Here is a 19,256-nt window from a genome sequence, read left to right as displayed (position 1 = left end):
TCATTCCCCTTTCCCCCTCCCCCACCACAGCCTCATTCCCCTTTCCCCTCCCCCCACCACAGCCTCATTCCCCTTTCCCCCTCCCCCACCACAGCCTCATTCCCCTTTCCCCCTCCCCCACCACAGCCTCATTCCCCTTTCCCCCTCCCTCCCCACGGGCTCATTCCCCTTTCCCCCTCCCTACGGGCTCATTCCCCTTTCCCCCTCCCCACGGGCTCATTTCCCCTTTAACCACCTCCCCCCCCCCCCACCATCTCTCACCTTGACCAGCGGCCACTGGAAGGGCTGGTTGAGCAGCTTGACGATGGCCGGAATGCCGTAATGCAGCCGCACCGAGTTCTGCGCCACCTCCGCGTCGGGGTGGCGGCTGGTCAGGTGGCGCAGGGCGCAGACGGCGGGCTCGGCGATGTCGTCCTTGTCGCTGGCCCGCAGGATGGTGTGGATCAGCGACTCCACGCCGTTGCTCTGCGTCACCAGCGTCTTGTTGCGGCTGTTGTTGCAGGTGAGGTTGGACAAGGTGCCGGTGGCGCAGGTGAGGACGTTGACGTCGTCCGAGCTCAGCTGGTTCACCAAGATCTTCAGCACGTTGTCCAGGCCTTCCTGTAATGGCACGACAATCACCAACCGGGCCTAACGCCAACACACGCCGTGGCTTCACCACCACTTCACCGTGATCCCCAACAGGTCACCGTCTTCCCACCACCCCACGTGGCTCTGAAGCCGACTGTCGCCGTTTGCAGATCACTCATTGGCCGTGTCGGCGCGGAATAGAACATATCCCATTATAACACCGCAGGAAAATGACATCGGTCACACACACGTAGCCCGATTTACTGTCCCCGAGGGGAGGAAGAGCCAACTCCACCGCTCCAGGGACAGTTCAAACCGTGGCTGCCTGCAGGTGCGAGTGTGAGAAAGAGTAAGAGAGAGTAAGGCCTCGGCCATGGTTGCTGCTTGCTGGCTGAGGCGCGCTCCCGCTCAGCACTGAGCCCCTACAGCCGCAATTAGAGCGGCTTTAGTAGGGGCTCGCCTACGCTTTCGCAAGCGCGCGGAAGCGGAGGTCTTACCAGAATTTTAGATTTCCCCGCTTGCCGACGCGCAGGGCCGGTCAGGTGAGCGGTTCGCCCAATGAGGGCGAACCAGCTCCGTGACGTCACTGGCCCGCCCCCGGCAGGCGCGCTGACTAAGGCCACCCTGAGCCTCAGCACGCCAGCAGGCAACATGGCAGAGGCCAGAGAGAGAGCGAGAGAGAGCGAGAGAGAGCGAGAGAGAGCGAGAGAGAGCGAGAGAGAGCGAGAGAGAGCGAGAGAGAGCGAGAGAGAGCGAGAGAGAGCGAGAGAGAGCGAGAGAGAGCAAGAGAGAGCAAGAGAGAGCAAGAGAGAGCAAGAGAGAGCAAGAGAGAGCAAGAGAGAGCAAGAGAGTTCTGCATTGGGACAGGCACACGGAGGCACACGGAGGCACACGGAGGCACACGGAGGCACACGGAGGCACACGGAGGCACACGGAGGCACACGGAGGCACACTGAGGCACACTGAGGCACACTGAGGCACACGGAGGCACACGGAGGCACACGGAGGCACACGGAGGCACACGGAGGCACACGGAGGCACACGGAGGCACACGGAGGCACAGATTTAATGCCCATTTCGTTTCACAAGTTGGATGAGATGTGAGGGACGGGTGCAGTGCGTTATAAAATTGACCCTTTGCTTTTGTCAAACAGAGAGAATGCAGAGAACACCTGAATGTGAATGGCAGCTCGCTCTCTTCCTTACATTGTAACTGCTGATTCTCACAGGATATGACCTCACCATTTCTTGAACATATAAAAAGGTCTTAGTAGGTATATAAAAGTAATTAACGTGTAACTAGCAAAAAAAATTACGGGTGGACACTTGTGCCGAGTACTTACAGACGCAGGTGCGGCCTATTAAATAAACAGGGACATCTCACCGAGGGCGTGTTCAAAATCGGAGCTACACACCACACCCATGTTTGGGTTAATTGCCGCCCATAACCATGTTATTGAAGCTGGCATAGAACCCCGCCGGTCGGGGGAAAGGTTTCGCAAACAGTATTGCCAACTGGCGCCCAGAGCATCTGGTGACAAACACGAAAAGGGTCGGGGCCTTCGTTACTGAGGCTGCGTTTGACACGTGGCGCAGCGCCAGGAAGAACAAAATATATGATGGACGTGTGCAGGAAGCTACGATTTCTGCGTTTAATCAGCGGAGAGAAAAAAAAAAATAGCGGGCAAACACAAAAAAACTCTGTCATTAGGACAAATGGTGTTTTGTTTCTTAAACCAGGCATCCCACTACTGCGTTGAGGGGTTTAGCAAAGACGCCTCTTCTCCGCGCACACATTTGCGACATGGCAAATGCCAAACTAGACTTGTCCGTTAAAACCGGCAGATTTTTGCATGACGGCCGCTGGTCACCGCAGCCGGCTTTTCTACGGCAATGTCTGCCAAGTCCCCGTCTAGAGGCATGACAAACGTCACGGACATCCTGTGGGCATTCCCAGGGGTTGACACCATGTGGTACCCCTCAACGCTATGGGGGTTTAGATTATGGCAATATTTAGTGAAAACCAAGGGCCGTGATCATATTTTAAATGTATATCAATGGGATATGTATATTGCCTCCCCTGTACCTGTGCTAGTCCATTAAATCAGAGTATATGCCAAGGACCTTCACTTCCTACATTCCGGTCCAATGTTGACCCTTCTATAGGAAGCATGTCAATGGCCTGGAGTCAAGGCCACATCTCCGTACACGGTCACAATGACCCACCATCATCACGCACAGCATCTACGTCTTCGCCTACTGCGTGCACACGGCCAACCCTACCACGTAGGAAAAAAGGACCCACCACCTCGTCGTAGAGAGCTTACAAATACATCTGGTTGGATAGCAGCCGTTTATATGGGGCCACAGAAAACGAGGGTGTTGACCGTCACCCCACTGCATATATTCTGCAAATGTCTCTACCAAAAAGGTGTTACCATCTTCTCACCTGTTTGGTGGCCACATCAGACAGGTTCCTTAGGGTCCACAGGCAGTTCTGTACCAGTCTTGGGCTGGAGCTGGTGAGATGTTTCCCCAGAGCTTGCATCCCACCTGTACAAAAAAAAAACGCAGCGTATTAGGAGCTGTACAGAACGTGGGCAATGGCTGGAGAACGTGGGGAATGGCTGGAGAACGTGGGGAATGGCTGGAGAACGTGGGGAATGGCTGGAGAACGTGGGGAATGGCTGGAGAACGTGGGGAATGGCTGGAGAACGTGGGGAATGGCTGGAGAACGTGGGGAATGGCTGGAGAACGTGGGGAATGGCTTGAGAACGTGGGGAATGGCTTGAGAACGTGGGGAATGGCTTGAGAACGTGGGGAATGGCTTGAGAACGTGGGGAATGGCTTGAGAACATGGGGAATGGCTTGAGAACGTGGGGAATGGCTTGAGAACGTGGGGAATGGCTTGAGAACGTGGGGAATGGCTTGAGAACTTGGGGTGCGTGACACGACCCAAGCCAACTCTGCAAGTATGGACATGTGAAACGAGCTCACGTGCGCCCCCAAAAAAAGGGAGCACAACAGTGAGACCGCAGCTCAACATGGATGATATTCAGTGTTGGGCTACACAACAAGGGCTTAGCACAGATATTCCAAAGAGAAAGGACTTGTCTTTAACAAAGTTGGTGTCCATGAACCTGTGATTCCATCGAAGATAACCACCCCATACGTAGTAAATAGAAGTCCACTACAGAACATTTCAGAAGGAGAGAGTTCACCCTGTTTTGAAATGTCACATCATGGATGCCGTGTTACCACCATTTTAATGCCGAACTCTGGCTTTCTTTGCTTATTTTTCGATGTGGCTTTACCAACGTTGGTTAATACGGATTACAACAGAAGACGGAAATTCCGATGGCTACATCCAATACGACGAAATATATAAGTTCAATATATAAACGGTTTGTCTTCTCATAAGGGTCATTTAGTTAAACCCTTGGGCCAAAGCGTTACAAGCCTGCAGCCACGTCACGGCATGACCACTATGCAGCCACGTCACGGCATGACCAGTATGCAGCCACGTCACGGCATGACCAGTATGCAGGTCCTAACACGGTCTGTGAGAATTCTTATTTACCTCTGCAGTGGAGGGAGAAATGTCACAATAGACCAAGTCTTCCACAGGTGCATGAAAACACCTGGTACGTAAAGTGGGGAGGGGTGAGCTTAACCCAGGAGCGGTCACTAACCTCCAAACTACTGTTACCAGTTGACAATTTACAAACATACAGTTAAGTAAATAACTTTATTTGTCTTGGGATGTAGCATCGGGAACTTGTGTCTTCTTGTACACAACTTGTCGCAATCCAATAGCACGCCTTTTGACACACACATGATGTGGTGGGCGTTGGGGGGGGTTAAGAGCTTGCAGGGATTGCGTCTGGTGGATACCGATTACGGCAAATTAAAATATCACCGAGCACTCGTCTTCGCAGCGCGTTTCTGCTGCCGCCAGGGATTCTGGGTAATGACATGCAAAACGAGCACCGTCCCCCTTTTGCCTCAAAAAATCAATTGTAAGCGGATTCCTATACTGACTGAAATAAAAGAAAAATCGGACTGCAACACTATCCGCACCTTAGCTGCCCAAATACTAAGCAATAAACAGAAACAAGTGGTTAATACACTTTCATGCCAATAAGTCATTTTACCGGGCTCAATATCAAGAGAAACAGATTAGATATAAAAATGTTTTTTTTTAAAAAGGGGGGGGGCAAAGCAATTAGTACTTAATTTCCAGAGTGAAGTCAAATCTTAGTACAAGTAGCAGACCTCCAGAAGTCCCGGGGGTAACCTGGTCTTTTCGCTATAGGTATGTCCATTACAGTTACTTACACACCACCGCCCCCTCCCCCCCCCCCCCCAGGGTTCATCTCGGGTGGGAAAAAAAATGAGAGCCTGGCACAAGGGCTCCTCTGGGAACACGCTCTGCACGCAGCCATATGCCACAGGTTCTCATACAGGCCTGTGCTTGGGCTGCCCGCGAGCCGCGTCGGGGATCACGAGAGGTCTGCGCAGGACAGACGGCTGATCGGCCCGCTCGTCGAGAAGAAAAAAAGCACAAGCATTAGCAGCAGGGGGGAGGTTGAACGCGAGGCAACGGTTTCACAGTAGAAGTGTGATCCAAGACACACGCCGTTTGGGCAGCATTCATCTTCCACACAGCAGCTGGAGCCATTTCTGCTCTTAGAGGCAGGTTTTCTGTCCTCGGGGAATACTGGCGGTCATTGCATGGCCACCAAGCCAATGTTTGCAGCGTGCTGTTGGCCCGATGCCACGCGGCTCAAAAAGCCAAAAAAGGGGCAGCGTTCAACTGCAGTTTGGTTTGGACTGCAAACGGGGCAGGTTTGCCAAATTCTCAACTTCTCCCCCCCGACGTGAGGACAACAAGAAAAGAAATGCCCGCCCCGGTCTGGCTCCCTGAAGCCTCAGCGGGGAGAACCTGTAATGTCCGCTTCCAGCTGCCGTGTTGTGATCGCGCGCACCTGCGCTAGGTAGAAAACTCAGTGTTTTTGGTGCTTCGGGGGGGGGGGGGGGGGGAAATAGCAAAGATCGCGTCTCTACAGGACGAAACGTCAACACCAAACAGTTTGTAGCAAAATATGTCCTTTCATTTGGAAGCCAAAACATGTTTATATGGGGGAGCGGCTATGAACCTGGTTAAAAAGGCGCAACCCTTAAAATGTCGTTTGAAAAATACATTAGTGAATGGCAGCCATCGGAAAACCTCATGTTCTGTACAGAGATTATATTGCTCTTATATATTTTTTTTTATTAAATACAGAATTGAAGCAGGGGGGGTCCCCAAAGCTGAACCCCATTTATTTCCGCTCCAGAGACACCCCCCCCCCCCCGCCCCTGCTTCCGGAGATACTTGCCTCCGTACGGGGGGTGCTGGTAGCCGATCTGGGGTTCACTACGTGTCTGCATTTCAAAGCTACCGCCTCTGCCGGCCAATAGGAAGCCGGGACGTCATCCGGCGCCGGCTTCCCATTGGCCCAGCTGAAAACTTGCAGAGAGCTCTACGAGATACCAGCGCCACCCTTGAGAAGAGAGTATCTCGGGGGAAGCAGGGGGGGGTCCCTCGGAAATGAAATTAATGGGGGGGGTTCAGCTCCAGCGACACCCCTGCTTCAATCCTCTATTAAAAAACAGCTGGGACTGCCTCGAACAAAAAAAAACCATCTCTCCCATAAAAACCATGCTGGTTGTTGCCCAATATTTGACCGAGTTCAGTTATTGGGAAAAGATGGCGTGGTGATGCTCAAGAGGACTGTGGTCCTTGTCAGCGACACGTAGTTAGGAGGGGAATCTGTGCACGCTACTTCACGCTCTCTTGACCCTACCCTGAAAACCGTAGGAGGCGCCAACAGCAGCGGTGGGAATAAAACGGGAGGTGGAAACACGAGTTGGCCAGGGGATGGCACTTACCGGCTTCCACGATGGCGGGCTTGTTGCTGGGGCAGACGGACAGCACTTTCAGCACGCGGCTGGTGGTCCACAGGAGCTTCTCGTAGTTGTAGTTCCTCATGATCTGCACCAGGGCTTGCGGACCTCCGTTGGCCAGGATAATCAGCTGTGGGAGAAAGGACGGGGGAACGTTAAAAATGGCAGTGTCCTTCCATCGGATCCTTCTCGCTGCCTCGAGGTGGCGGCGGGTGATCAGGAAGATGTATGGCGGCACTCGTGCCGGTAGATAACCATAGCATGGAAGCTTGAATAAGATCTCGGGCTGAAGTGTGAAAGGTACGTGTCAACATGCAAACGAGGCCGGCATGGCAAGTAAGGCCCCAAATATGGGAGGCCACTGGGGAGGACTTTGTATTGTATGTCTTTATTTATATAGCGCCATTAAATGTACATAGCGCTTCACAGTAGTAATACATGTGGTAATCAAATAAATAACAGATAATATAAATAACATATCATGGGAATAAGTGCTTTAGACATAAAAGTAACATTAAGGAAGAGGAGTCCCTGCCCCGAGGAGCTTACAGTCTAATTGGTAGGTAGGGAGAACGTACAGAGACAGTAGGAGGGAGTTCTGGTAAGTGCGTCTGCGGGGGGCCAAGCTTTATGTATCGTGTTCAGAATATCCACAGTGCTATTCATATGCTTCTTTAAGCAAGTGTGTCTTCAGGTGGGTCTTAAAGGTGGATAGAGAGGGTGCTAGTCGGGTACTGAGGGGAAGGGCATTCCAGAGGTGTGGGGCAGTCAGTGAAAAAGGTTTAAGGCGGGAGAGGGCTTTAGATACAAAGGGGGTAGAGAAAAGACATCCTTGAGAAGAACGCAAGAGTCTGGATGGTGCATAACGAGAAATTAGGGCTGAGATGTAAGGAGGGGCAGAAGAGTGTAAAGCTTTAAAAGTGAGGAGAAGAATTGAGTGTGAGATGCGGGATTTGATCGGAAGCCAGGAGAGGGATTTCATGAGGGGAGATGCTGAGACAGATCTAGGAAAGAGTAGCGTGACTCTGGCAGCAGCGTTTAGGATAGATTGTAGGGGAGACAGGTGAGAGACAGGAAGGCCGGACAGCAGGAGGTTACAGTAATCAAGACGGGAGAGAATGAGGGCCTGAGTCAGAGTTTTAGCAGTCGAGCAACAGAGGAAAGGGCGTATCTTTATTATATTGCGGAGGAAAAAGCGACAGGTTTTAGATACGTTTTGAATGTGAGGGACGAATGTGAGAGAGGAGTCGAGTGTGACCTCTAGGCAGCGTGCTTGGGCTACTGGGTGAATGATGATACTTCCAACAGTAATGTGGAAGGAGGTAGTAGGGCCAGGTTTGGGAGGAAGTATGAGGAGCTCTGTTTTAGCCATGTCTAAACTGGACTTTGTCCAGCAGTGTGCTTGACGAGGGCAGATGATGATATAGGATTTAGCTCACACCCCTACTTTAAGCACTGGTCCCCCACAGTTGCATTATAAAAAATAAAAAAAAGGATAACTTGATCACCAATGGAACCTCTGCCACAAAGTTCCCAATGAGACCAACGTGTCCATTTGGTGCCCTACCTGTCGGGGGACTCAACTTATTGGGATAGACAAAGCTTTCGTAAACAGTAGTATGCAAGTCAAGGATCAAGTGAGGTTTCACAGACGATCGGAAAAAAGGGTCCAGTCGGCTCTTATCTGCCGTCAAATGCTATGGTTTCCATAGATAAAGTTACAGCTTCCGGAGCTTTCCAAAGCTCATACTTGTAGGTGTCTTCTAGGAGTCACAGAACACTTGAAGAAACTCCATTTCTCCATGACCATCAAAAACTAAATGAGTGGCTTATCCCCAACCATTGCGTACAAGGTTCACGAGACTGGGAAATGTTTGGGGAGGGGGGGGAGCCGTGAGATGCCTCAAAAAAGGCGCCCGCCCCGGCCCCCCTACCCCCCCCCCCCCCAGAGTGTGGCGTCTGGTTAATAGGGAGATTCTGACCTTGCTCTCTTGGTTCCCATATGCCAAGAGCTGCAGACAGTCCGTGGTGATAGCCAGGAACTTGGGGTTGTTCTTGTTGAGCAGGGGTACCATCTTCTGGAGGCCGTCAGCCAGGCGCACGGCCATCTTGGCACCTTCCTGGTAGAGGAGCAGGTTGTGGAGGGTGGTGATGGCGTAAAACAGCACCGACTCCACCGGGGAGCTGAGGGGGGAAAAAAATATATATATTTTTTTTTTTAAACTCCTGCCATTTTTAATATTTTTTTTTAATTTAATGTACTGATCATCCTCTGGCTGCTATAACAACCATTTAAAAATTCATATCCTCTTTCGAAACAGGCTTTCACCTTTTTGAGCTCTGCCCTTGGGCAACCAAGTATCGCAAACAGATCAGTTGTGCCCCAAATTGCAGACGGTATTGCTGTGAAAGCTGTAGCAATAATATGTAACATATTATGAACTGTAACATCAGCTGCTGTATGTCACAGACTGTAGCAATAAAGTTAGAAAGCAGCCATTATGTTAGGCACACAATCAGGATTTTGACAGATTTGTAACAGGTGCACCAAACTATTGCCATTTTAGGCAATAATGTAGAATTATTTATACACGGGCATCTGTTTTACATGCAAAAAGAAAAAGGGGGAACTTGTTAAAAAAATGTAAGTGACAACTTTATATACAAATCTAACAAATATTTTGTTTTAATTGGACAAGTCACGGCAGCCAAATGCCTCGGACTGTTTCTATGCTCTACCAATCTGGATGGCGAGAACACGGTTTGGGAACGGTTGTATAGGCGGCAGGCATTGGCCATCCGGAATCGCCACACCTTCTGATGTTTTGTTTGGCCAAATGGCAGAAGAATGCGTTTAGTGAGATCATAGGACAGAATAGTTATCGTCTGCAGATAACATTCACATTACACACGGACCCAGAGAAAACCCAGACAAAAATGGTGGCTGGGGGGCCATTGGTCTCGTGGACAGGAGTAGTTGAGAACCCCTGATCTAAGGGAGGGAATGAATAGTTCTGACCTAGCCAACTACATTAGGGCTGCCCATTTAAACCACAAATGTGAGAAGCACCGGCCTTCCACTGGTCTCCAACCAAGGACCTTCCCACCCTATGCCCTACATGCATTTAAGGTGCAGAGGAAGCGCTGCTTTACTTTTACACAAGCAGGGGGTGGGGGGGGGGGGTACCTGAGCATGCGCACGAGAGCAGGGATACCCCCCGACTTGAAGATGGACAGCAGACCCTCGCGGTGGTGGGACAGGTTGTGGAGGATGCTGGTGGTGCAGCGGGCGGTCTCCATGTCGCTCGTGTTCTGCATGGTGCGCACCACGGCGGCGACAATCAGCGGGGACTGCATCAGCGCCCGGCGGGACGCCTCCTTCTTGGACAGCTGGTTCACGATCATGGAGGCCTTGTTCACCACCACCTGAGCGAGGAGAGGAGAGAACCCGACGGCATCGACGTTAGACATGGCGCCCGAGTCGGGCCATCTTCCACACACACTGGAAGGAGGCCTGGTGTAACGGTTAGGCTCTTAAAGTACGTATTACACCGTACAAAAAAAACATTTCTCCTATTCCTTTACCCCCACACTTCTACTTCATGGCCACCCTCCAGTGGTCTGCCATTTCTACAAACGTTACCATCATGATTGATCAAACATGGCCGCACGTGTATTACGTCCAAAACTCCTTCCAACACCGCCAACCACAGGAGAAGTCACACCTCATCGATCCTTTGACCAAGGAAAGTGTTTGTGTGTATTGTATGTTACGTTGATTTTGTTGTTGCTGGAGAAAGACCTTCCCACGCAGGCCCAACAGCTCATCATATCGTAACCAATCAACTAAACAAACATACTAATTAGACAAGATGTTGAAGGTCCATGCTTTCACAAGCAGCAACATGGCCTTCATAGAAAAAACATGGGGTTTAACATGGAAACTCAACGTTATGTGATCTTGTTGGAGTCAAACCATGAACCTACAGGCTGGCCAAACCCCATGTTAACAGTAGTGGAGGTTGCGGACACACTTGCATAGTTCAACCTCCTATACATTAGTGTTGTATAATGGGCAGAGGGAGCATCTTAAAATGACAAGAACAATGGGATTTTTACAATCAACCCCTTTCAAAGGCTGTCTTGGCTCTTCTTGGGCAACCCACGTCATCTCCCTGTGCCTCAGATACCCAAACTTACAATTTACTCTACATTGAGAACTCTAGTTTGGAAGCAGAATATTGCAGTCTGTGTTGTGTCAGCGCTACAGAAAATTATATTCGTAATATTAGAGTGAATGGAGATCGTGCCGTTATGGGAGCAGCTCTTACCGGGTCCTCGTCGTTCAGGAGCTTGGTCAGCTCAGGGATGGCACGGGAGGCCAGCTCGGCATCGTCCTGGTAGTTGATGAGGTGGACGATGGCAGATTTCAGCATCTGCGAGGGTTCCGCCAGTTTCTGCACGTTGGTCTGCTGCCCGTCGATCTGCGTGGCCAGCAGGTAGGAGCGGTCCTCCACCGTCTCGGGGTACATGGCCGCCCGGACTCTCTGAGCGCGAGTCATGGCCAGCTGCGAGTCCATCTCTGGAACAGGACAACACAAAAGCCACAAGGTTACCAGAAGTGGAGAACAAGTGACCATATCAGGTACCTACCAACATATGGACAAGGATCCAAGAACCGATAGCATAAAGTGGCATGTTTAGAGAGCCACTCATCTGGACAAGTGAGATTCCATTGAAGACACTAGGTTGACTTCTGCTCAACTAGCTTCTCTTCCCACTATCCAAATCAACTGTCTACCAACAAGCTACGTCTCTACCTCCCTATTGGATGAACCCAATTTACTACAGGTTCTCAAACCGCTATTGCTCTTCCATCTAAAACCGTCCACCTCGTCCAACAAGCTAGACTACCAACCTAACCCTCCCAACCTTGACCACAACCCAACGATCTCTTCGTAATGTAAATTGCCCTCCTTTTTTATCAACAATTGTCGTACAGCCAGGAGAGGCCGACGCGGCGCCACCAGTTACCAGGGATACGTTTGATAACACTCAAAGGAGGAAGCCAGCGATGGGATCCAGTTGGCAAACAATGCATATTGGAGAGCAAACTCAATTACCATCCTGCCTTCTATGCCTCAACGAGCGCTGCCACCATTTCTCGAGTCAAGCTCCGGCAGGCACCGGCGTTACGGGAGTAAGATATATAGATGTACAAACACACGATCCCTTTACTATAATTAAGCTCGACAGCGCTGGAAGGGCCTGAAAAGGCAAAGCTGGTCTGGATGCATTAACCTCCAAGTGCTTGAGGGTCACACAACAAGGCGTGGGGGGGGGGGAAGAAACCCGAGATAAGGCCCCGAACAGCTTTTCAGAGGGCGGTTAAATATTCTATAGACAAGTGCAACGCAACAATAAAGTCTTTTATTCCTGCGGCCCAAGGTCAGGATCGCTGCCATGTGAAGGCTGCCGGTGCCAGCTGCAGGAGAAGGAAGCATTGCAGTTCCCTCTGCAAGTTCACACGGCCCATATGGGTAAACAAGAGTTGCTACATCTCGCAGGATTTGGGTGGCAGCTCTCACATCCCTTTAACTTTGAGGCAACACCCTCTACCCTTTGTATTAGGGAGGGGAGCGGGCCCTAGGTGCTTTTAATGTCTGCGTATTAGAAGGGCGTGAGAGGTATGTGTCCGATGTGGCAATGCTCTGCTGGTTAATAGCAGAATATTCATTGTTGCATGCATCTCCCCCTACCACCGAATACGTACACGCGAGACACCGCAACTCCAAACTGCCCCCCCCCCCCCCTCAGTACCTGATTGCCCCTGAGTATACGTGGTGGTTTTCACCGTGGTGTACTGCTGGGAGTACAAGTCGTCGTCGTCCACCATGATCATGTTCTTCCCGGTCACCGACGGGGCCGACGTGTTCACCCCGGACTGGATCCCCGAGTCGTAGGTGTAGGTTTTCTGCCACTCCGTGACCTTAATAGGCCGATCCGCTACCTCTAACTCCATCATTGTTCTGCAAAAGGAGGGTAAGAAGGAGGGACAAGTCAGCGAGACGGACATCTCGATAATCCTTAACGTGACCCCTTCGACCTGGAGGACCTTACCCAGGAGCCACTTCGATACGGGCAATAAGATCGTAATATCCCCTCATAATAAACCCTTCGAAATAGACTTCCGTTATTATGGCGTTCAGACCCGCTGGCCTCGCACATTGTACAGGCGGCGAAATGCACGCAGCTCAAGGACACGAGCGTCAAAGGTCAACAGCGCCGCGCTCTCCTCCAACAACGTTCCCATGTGTTAACCGCTTCCTCCTCACCCCGTCCCTACCCCCTAAAGTCCAGCCATCAGGGCGCTTTAACGTCATCACATTCAAGGGGCTACTTCATTTGCAAGGGATGTAGCGCTACTTTTAACATTCACTTTTGCAAACATTTTGTTCCCCCCCCCCCAGAGTAGAACGGCGGTTGCCTTTTCCCGCTTGTTCAGCGGACGCGTGATCAATATCGCGATGTTGTCTTGATACCGTTACGGTAGGATTGTTTGGCGTTGCTCAGCAGCCCCTCTACAAAAAGTCAACCCTTCAATACTCACAGACCCCTTTTCGCTGCCTAAAACATCACCACAGACCTGCCCCCCCCCCCCGGCATCAAAATACAGAACACATTTTGGTTTTTTCCCCCTTTGCGCAGCTCTCTGCAGACCAAGCAATATCCTATACGTGTTTGTGAGGGTCAGTTCTGTACTATGAGAAAATACTTCTAGCCTTTTTTTTTTTTTTTAAATAACCGAATGACATTTTTGATGTATTATAATGTAACAAGCATTTTTTGTTGATATAGCAACCATTTACAAAGTCACATCCCCTTCCTCTTCTGAAACAGGCTCTGGCACGCCCCTTGTTGAGCCCCGCCCTCTCTCTAGCAGTGCACCAATTGTATCTAGTGACTGCCTGGCCACATGATTATCTTCCCCACAGAACTTCGCATCTTTGGTCCTCTTCTGCTGCACTGACGGCCAATTAGTGAACCCCCCCGAGCCGAATCTTCGCCGATCGATCACAGGAGAATAGATCAATCGGCAACTGAGATAATTACTAATCATTGTGTGGATTGTATTGATGCGCATATTAAAGGGGGGAAAAATTAAAGGTAAAATAAAATTTAAAAAAAAGTCAGCATGGACTGCAGCTTTAAGAGGATGGTGACAGGAAGGTCACATTAACTCCCCCCCCCCACCCAGATGGGACCCCAATGCACTCCACTGTAACCCCACCCTCCCCCCACCACCCCACGTGTTTAAAACCAAGTCCCAGATCTGCAGAAGGAATAAATGCAGTGTAAGCAGCTACAGCAGGGGTGACCAACTCCTGCCCTCAAAGGCCACCAACAGGTCAGGTTTTCAGGATGTCCCCGCTTCAGCACAGGTGGCTCAAGTGTGCCAAAGCTGGGACATCCGGAAAACCTGACCTGTTTGGTGGCCCCCTTGAGCACTGGAGTTCCCATCCCTGAGCTACAGGACCTGCGTTATACGCGGCTGTCATTGTAATGTTCGCATGTGCCAGCTTTCTGAAGCCCCCCGCAGGACACAAGACGCTGACACGAATCCTCAGCACAATGCTTGAAATGAAAAGGCAGGGTTATTCTTTTATATACAGAAGGCGACAAGGTTTACAGTCCAGGAGGCGTTCAGCTGTTACAGGGGGGCGGGTAAGCAACACTAAATAATTCACAGCTGCTGTTGTGGTAGAAATACTTTATCAAGGGGTCTGCTGCACAGGGGGGGAAGAATTAAGGACTGGTCCATTGTCCATATGGTTTCTGTATTGCGCCCAACTTCAGCGGCCAAAGGCATGTGTGTCACCATGCTTTTATTGCTGACCGCCCCGGGCGGCTTTTGTCCTACACCTTGGTCCTGGGGACTGAAAGGTTGAAGGACCTTGGGGGAAAGAGCAGTTGTGCGTTTGGCAATGTAACATGAGACAGAGCGAGGAGGGGGGGGAGGGAAGGGAGAAGGAGAGGAAGGAAGAGAAGATGGGGGAGAACACCGGGAAAAAAAAAACATGAAAAGAGCAGAGAGAAGGAGAAGATAGAAAGAAGGCCCGGGAAAGCAGGGGAGAGGGACGGGAGGAGACGTTGGCACGGAAAGAATTAGCGCACGGTCGCTTGTAGCTTTAAGTAAAAACGTGCGTGAATTGAACACAATGAAAACAAGCCGAGACAAAGGCAGCTGGATCAGCAGGGCCCCGACACGCCCGACCCTGGAATGTCAGCATGTCACACCATGGCCCTCCGGAGGGGGGGAGGAGGAGGAGGAGGGCGGCCTGCCTGGTCAGGCTGGTTTACCCAGAAAATAAAGGGGAGAGGCACAGACGCTTTCCCCGTCCTCCCCGGGGATCCTTATTGTCGTGTCCTCCTGGAGAGGGACGCCGCAGAGCGTAGCGCGAGGTGGCGCACAAGTCCACGAGTGTCGTTTCCTCCCCCCCCCCACCCCCATAATGAGCGCGTGGACGCGGCACCAAAAGCCGCGTTGAAGCGCCAACCTTGAAGAGACTTGCAAGGGTTTCGAACTAGGCCTCTGGTGTATCGCCCGGCGAGAAGACACGAGGGGAATCGTCTCCTACCGGTTTCCAAACCTTGCCGCAATCCTCGACCGCACGGCGCTCGCGTTGCGACGGTGGGTTAACGGCGATCAAAAGGAGGCGAGACGCGCTATTTCCGGTCAATGTTGCATTGAAAAAAATCGGGATATCCTTAGCTGGCTACAGCCACGAGCAAACCAACCGTGCTCTTGTATAAAAACAGAATACGCGTCGCTGTGTATAAAAATGGCCATTTCTGTCGATATGCTGTAATTAAAACCGATTACTCTAATTACGTAACAACCCCCCAACTAGAAACCCGGGGGGGGGGGGGGGGATACAGATCCCGACCAGCTTATTACGTACGTCACCACAAAATCGCCTCGCAAGTTCAGGGGGGAAAAAAAACTCCGTGGGAGAGAGGGTTCCCGACTTTATTAAGGGTTATCGGAGCCTGACTGGAGTGAACTGGGACGTGGACCTGAATGCTAAAATTTGCTGAATCCCGCCCCGTCATAGAATCTGTATCCACAGTGACTGTTCCCCTCCTGGAGAATTTCACAGGAGCCGGGGAGAAGGTTTTTGCACTGACAATACATTCCCCCTGGTTTCTTGTGAAGGGAGGGGGCTGGTGAGTAATGGGAGTGTAACAGGTCCACACACACACACACAACCCACCCACCCAACGCCTCATGAGCTCATCTCTCCAGCATCCCATTGGGCAAGGAGACACCTCATCCACAGCGTTGCTGTCACACAGCAGTCTCTTGCAGAACCAGACTTAAAACTTTGTACATCCCCCACAATGAATGTTTGTCGAGTAGTTTCTACTGACACTACACAAATAAAGGTTGCACACAGCAAGTTTAGAATGAGGTATTTTCGACCGCCAAAGATAAGAGATGATTAATATGCCTCGTGCCAACTTGATACCTTGACACAGACGAAATAATAATACAGCTCGACCCCCTTATAACGCTGTGCGTGGGGTCCAAAGAATCACATCGCGCTATAAGCGGAATCGCGTTGTAACGGAATCGCCCTATGACGGGGTTGGGCTGTATATAGTACCACCATTTTTGTATTCAGAACCTCTAAGCACACAAGGCTGCGCTTATGGCGACAGCGCGTCAACGCAAATGCATTGCCGGTGCGCGCGCTTACAGTAAGCGCGACGGAGCGACGGTTCGGTCGCGATCGCTGGAAGTCATCTCAATTTCGTTTTTCCAGCAACCGCAGTCCCGACGTCACCGTTGCATCTCCGGCACTATAAGCGTAGCCAAAGCCCTCGATGGTATTTGTCACTCACTGTTGGGGAGGGGGGTTGGGGAAAAAAAGAGAGGGAGAAGGCTGGAAGGCTATAGAGCGTAACTAAAGTTTGGTGAAAAAAGAGACAGCCCATGAGTATCTGCAGGTCTGTCACAGGTCCCAAATACCGGCTCCATTCATTCCACGGTCGTGTCAGTGGTTGAACTGCAGACAGGGATTCTGGGTAGTGACACGCGGATGGAGTGAGACATGTGCCTCGAGATTAGGCTTCTTGCTTGGTTGGGCAGGTGCCGTTTCCTCCTGCAAACGCCCCCACGGAGGGACACCACACCAACCAAGACACCATGTTTGGGAAGGTGGCCTGCGGTAAGGGCTTGGCACAAGAGAGCAGTCATCTGCCAAAGACATGCATGACCCTCCTACAACAGCTGACTAAACTTTGCGGCCCTTGGTCAAGCAGGAGAAGCAGCCCCGTCCCCAAAAAATAAACCGGGGGGGAAGGGCATTGTGTTACGACACACATCTCGTCTCTACTCAACCTCACCCCCAAAAGAAAACAGATCTCAGAACCGAAATCCAAAGCATTTACCTCACATAGCTTAACATTGTTAAACCATATTGTGCCCGACTGAATTCCAAGGGTTGTCGGAAGAACAACTGGACAACCAGAAGTAGGATGGGAGGACGGAATCCAGACAGGTGTTGGGAGATCATAGGGGAGACCTTAGCCCTGGTGCTGTGGGTCTGGATTTTGAGCTTGCCACGGTCGTGCAATTCTCTGTTCCTTTTCAGGTTCTTGCTGGTTATTCCTCCCCCGTACATACGTGCACCTGGAGCGGCCTGCGCTGTCAGGATGTACTAGCCACGCAAGAGTTTGATCTCTTCGCCCCCCACACCAGCACCAAGGCGGCCTGCCAAGCACATTACCCTGCTGGCCAGCATTGTGCTAAATAATGCACCGACTGACACATTCTCTACCCGGGGATACACGCGTGTTTTGTGTTCGGAAAAAAACGGTCCGGCAGAGGCAAGGCGGAGAAGGGAGGGAAAGAAGTCTAGGGAAGGCGGACATGAACTTGCAGGTCTTTGCTGGTGCAGTTTCACATGGGTCCAAAGCAAAAAAGGGATGCTTAGCCACGCTCACCCCCCTACTCAACGACAAGGTAATCACTTATGTACGCCCCATCTCCAAATCCAGGGGGAGCACAAGAAGTCACAAGAAAATTAAAAAAAGACGCAATGATGGGGAAGAGGGAAGAGGTAAGGGAAGAAAGACACATCCGAAACTTATGCACCTCGTTGCATGGTTCAAGTATCCCTGCTCTTCCACTCACGCACGTGTTTTTAGATTCAACTTGAAGGTGGCGATTGGTGTATACCAGGGCTTTTCCACTGGCGCCCGAGAGGGGACAACCATGTGGCCCTTGGACTCTACTCCTGCTAATTTCACCGTAGTCGCTCGAGTAACCAAGTGACATTTTTCCCCACACTGATGTCCACTTGTAAGCCAAGGTGACACAGGCACACAATTATTGAAATCTATTCAAAATTACAACAATACTCGTGGCTGACTTTTTCCGAACCTGGGCACTTTGGAAATGGAGTTGAAGAGCCCTGGTGCATACTTGGAGGTAAGAACGTTCCACTGGTTGGGGGGGGAAATCTTTTAGCCAAGACAGCAGTAGAGGTGGAAAGGAGACCGTCACGAGCAGCGGGGAAGAGACCAGCGCACGCCATTCAAAGCGAGGCGATCAGTTCCTGGCACCATTGGCGTTGAAGGGGTTATTAGCTTCCCGTCCAAAATCCAGTCTGGTAGCCTCACTTTGCAAGGCACCATGGGAAATACTGCTTTAAAGGGGCAGTCCAACCTAGCCAGGGACCTCTCAGCCACTCTGACTGCAACCAGACAAGACACTATGGGCCGGGAAACCCAGGCACTTGGGTGGCGCCCGTCAGGGTGTCAGCGCTCCTGACAGAACAGAGAAGGCATTGATTTCCGAGACTATCTTTACATATATAAGAGTACACTATAGATAGGATATAAAACGCTCATATTCTTCTCGAACAGAAAAAGAATCCCCCCCTGCAGCTAGGTATGATTTAAAAAAAGGAATACGAAAACAAAAAAAGAAAAATCAATTTTGCTCGAGGGGACAAGCAATAAGTTGGAGTCAACGCCGAGAGTTTCTAGGTAAATGCAGGACGGGGGGGGGGGGGGGGGGGAGACCGACAAGATGCAACCTGCCTGGCGCTCCACGGAAGCCTCCCACTGACCTTGCCGTGGGCAGAAGGGCGTCAACGGGAAAACCCCGAATCTACTCCTCCCCACTCCACCGTGACTCACCATTAGCATTGAGCTACAAATGGCGATAATTGGCTTGGAGAGTTTAGCATAAAAATGTTTAAAGAGCAGGTGGGAAGAGGGGAGGGGGGGGAGACCACTTCGGGATCCAAAACGAGCAGTGACTGAGTGGCATGATGCATCCCCGGCACCGTCTCTGGGTAACCTCCTGACAAGACTTGGCACGCTTTCTGCAGGGACTCTCGGCTTTTGTCATGTTGCAGCAAGCCAAAGAGATCTTTCGCAAGCTCACCATTTTCCCCCACCCCATCGTTCGATTGAAAGCTTAGATTACAGCCACGAGCGAGACCTGCACAGGGCACATTTCATCTAGAAACCGCACTTTAAGGTTACGATGCCAACAGAAAGGGAACGCACTTAAAACCAGATTTAAAAAAATAGCAAGAGGTTAGTCGTCGTCGAGAAATGGGTACAAGCACCACCCTGCCCTTCCCCATTTTCTCTTAGCATACACTGCAGCCAGGGATTCTGGGTCATAACTTGCAAATGAGCACACTGTCACCTTGTGC

At 51.1% G+C, this 19,256-nt stretch overlaps 1 protein-coding gene across 5 annotated transcripts in view; it reads right to left on the bottom strand.

The window, feature by feature from the left end:
* JUP (junction plakoglobin) overlaps nucleotides 1–19,256 on the bottom strand; it is a 58,327-nt gene that overhangs the window by 14,459 nt on the left and 24,612 nt on the right. For all 5 annotated transcript variants that reach the window (XM_075580306.1, XM_075580307.1, XM_075580309.1 and 2 more), the window contains exons 2-8: nucleotides 12,340–12,548; nucleotides 10,851–11,101; nucleotides 9,707–9,945; nucleotides 8,502–8,703; nucleotides 6,505–6,649; nucleotides 3,020–3,123; nucleotides 262–600 (exon numbers count right to left, since the gene is read on the bottom strand). In XM_075580306.1, coding sequence (XP_075436421.1) covers nucleotides 262–600; nucleotides 3,020–3,123; nucleotides 6,505–6,649; nucleotides 8,502–8,703; nucleotides 9,707–9,945; nucleotides 10,851–11,101; nucleotides 12,340–12,544 — 1,485 coding nt within the window. In that variant the 5' untranslated portion in view covers nucleotides 12,545–12,548. The remainder of the gene's footprint in view (nucleotides 1–261; nucleotides 601–3,019; nucleotides 3,124–6,504; nucleotides 6,650–8,501; nucleotides 8,704–9,706; nucleotides 9,946–10,850; nucleotides 11,102–12,339; nucleotides 12,549–19,256) is intronic.

The sequence above is a fragment of the Ascaphus truei genome, chromosome 23, assembly GCF_040206685.1.
Source record: "Ascaphus truei isolate aAscTru1 chromosome 23, aAscTru1.hap1, whole genome shotgun sequence".
NCBI classification, from domain to species: Eukaryota; Metazoa; Chordata; class Amphibia; order Anura; family Ascaphidae; genus Ascaphus; species Ascaphus truei.
The sequence above is the reverse complement of the archived record's forward strand: the minus strand, read 5'-3'. Positions and strand labels throughout refer to the sequence as shown.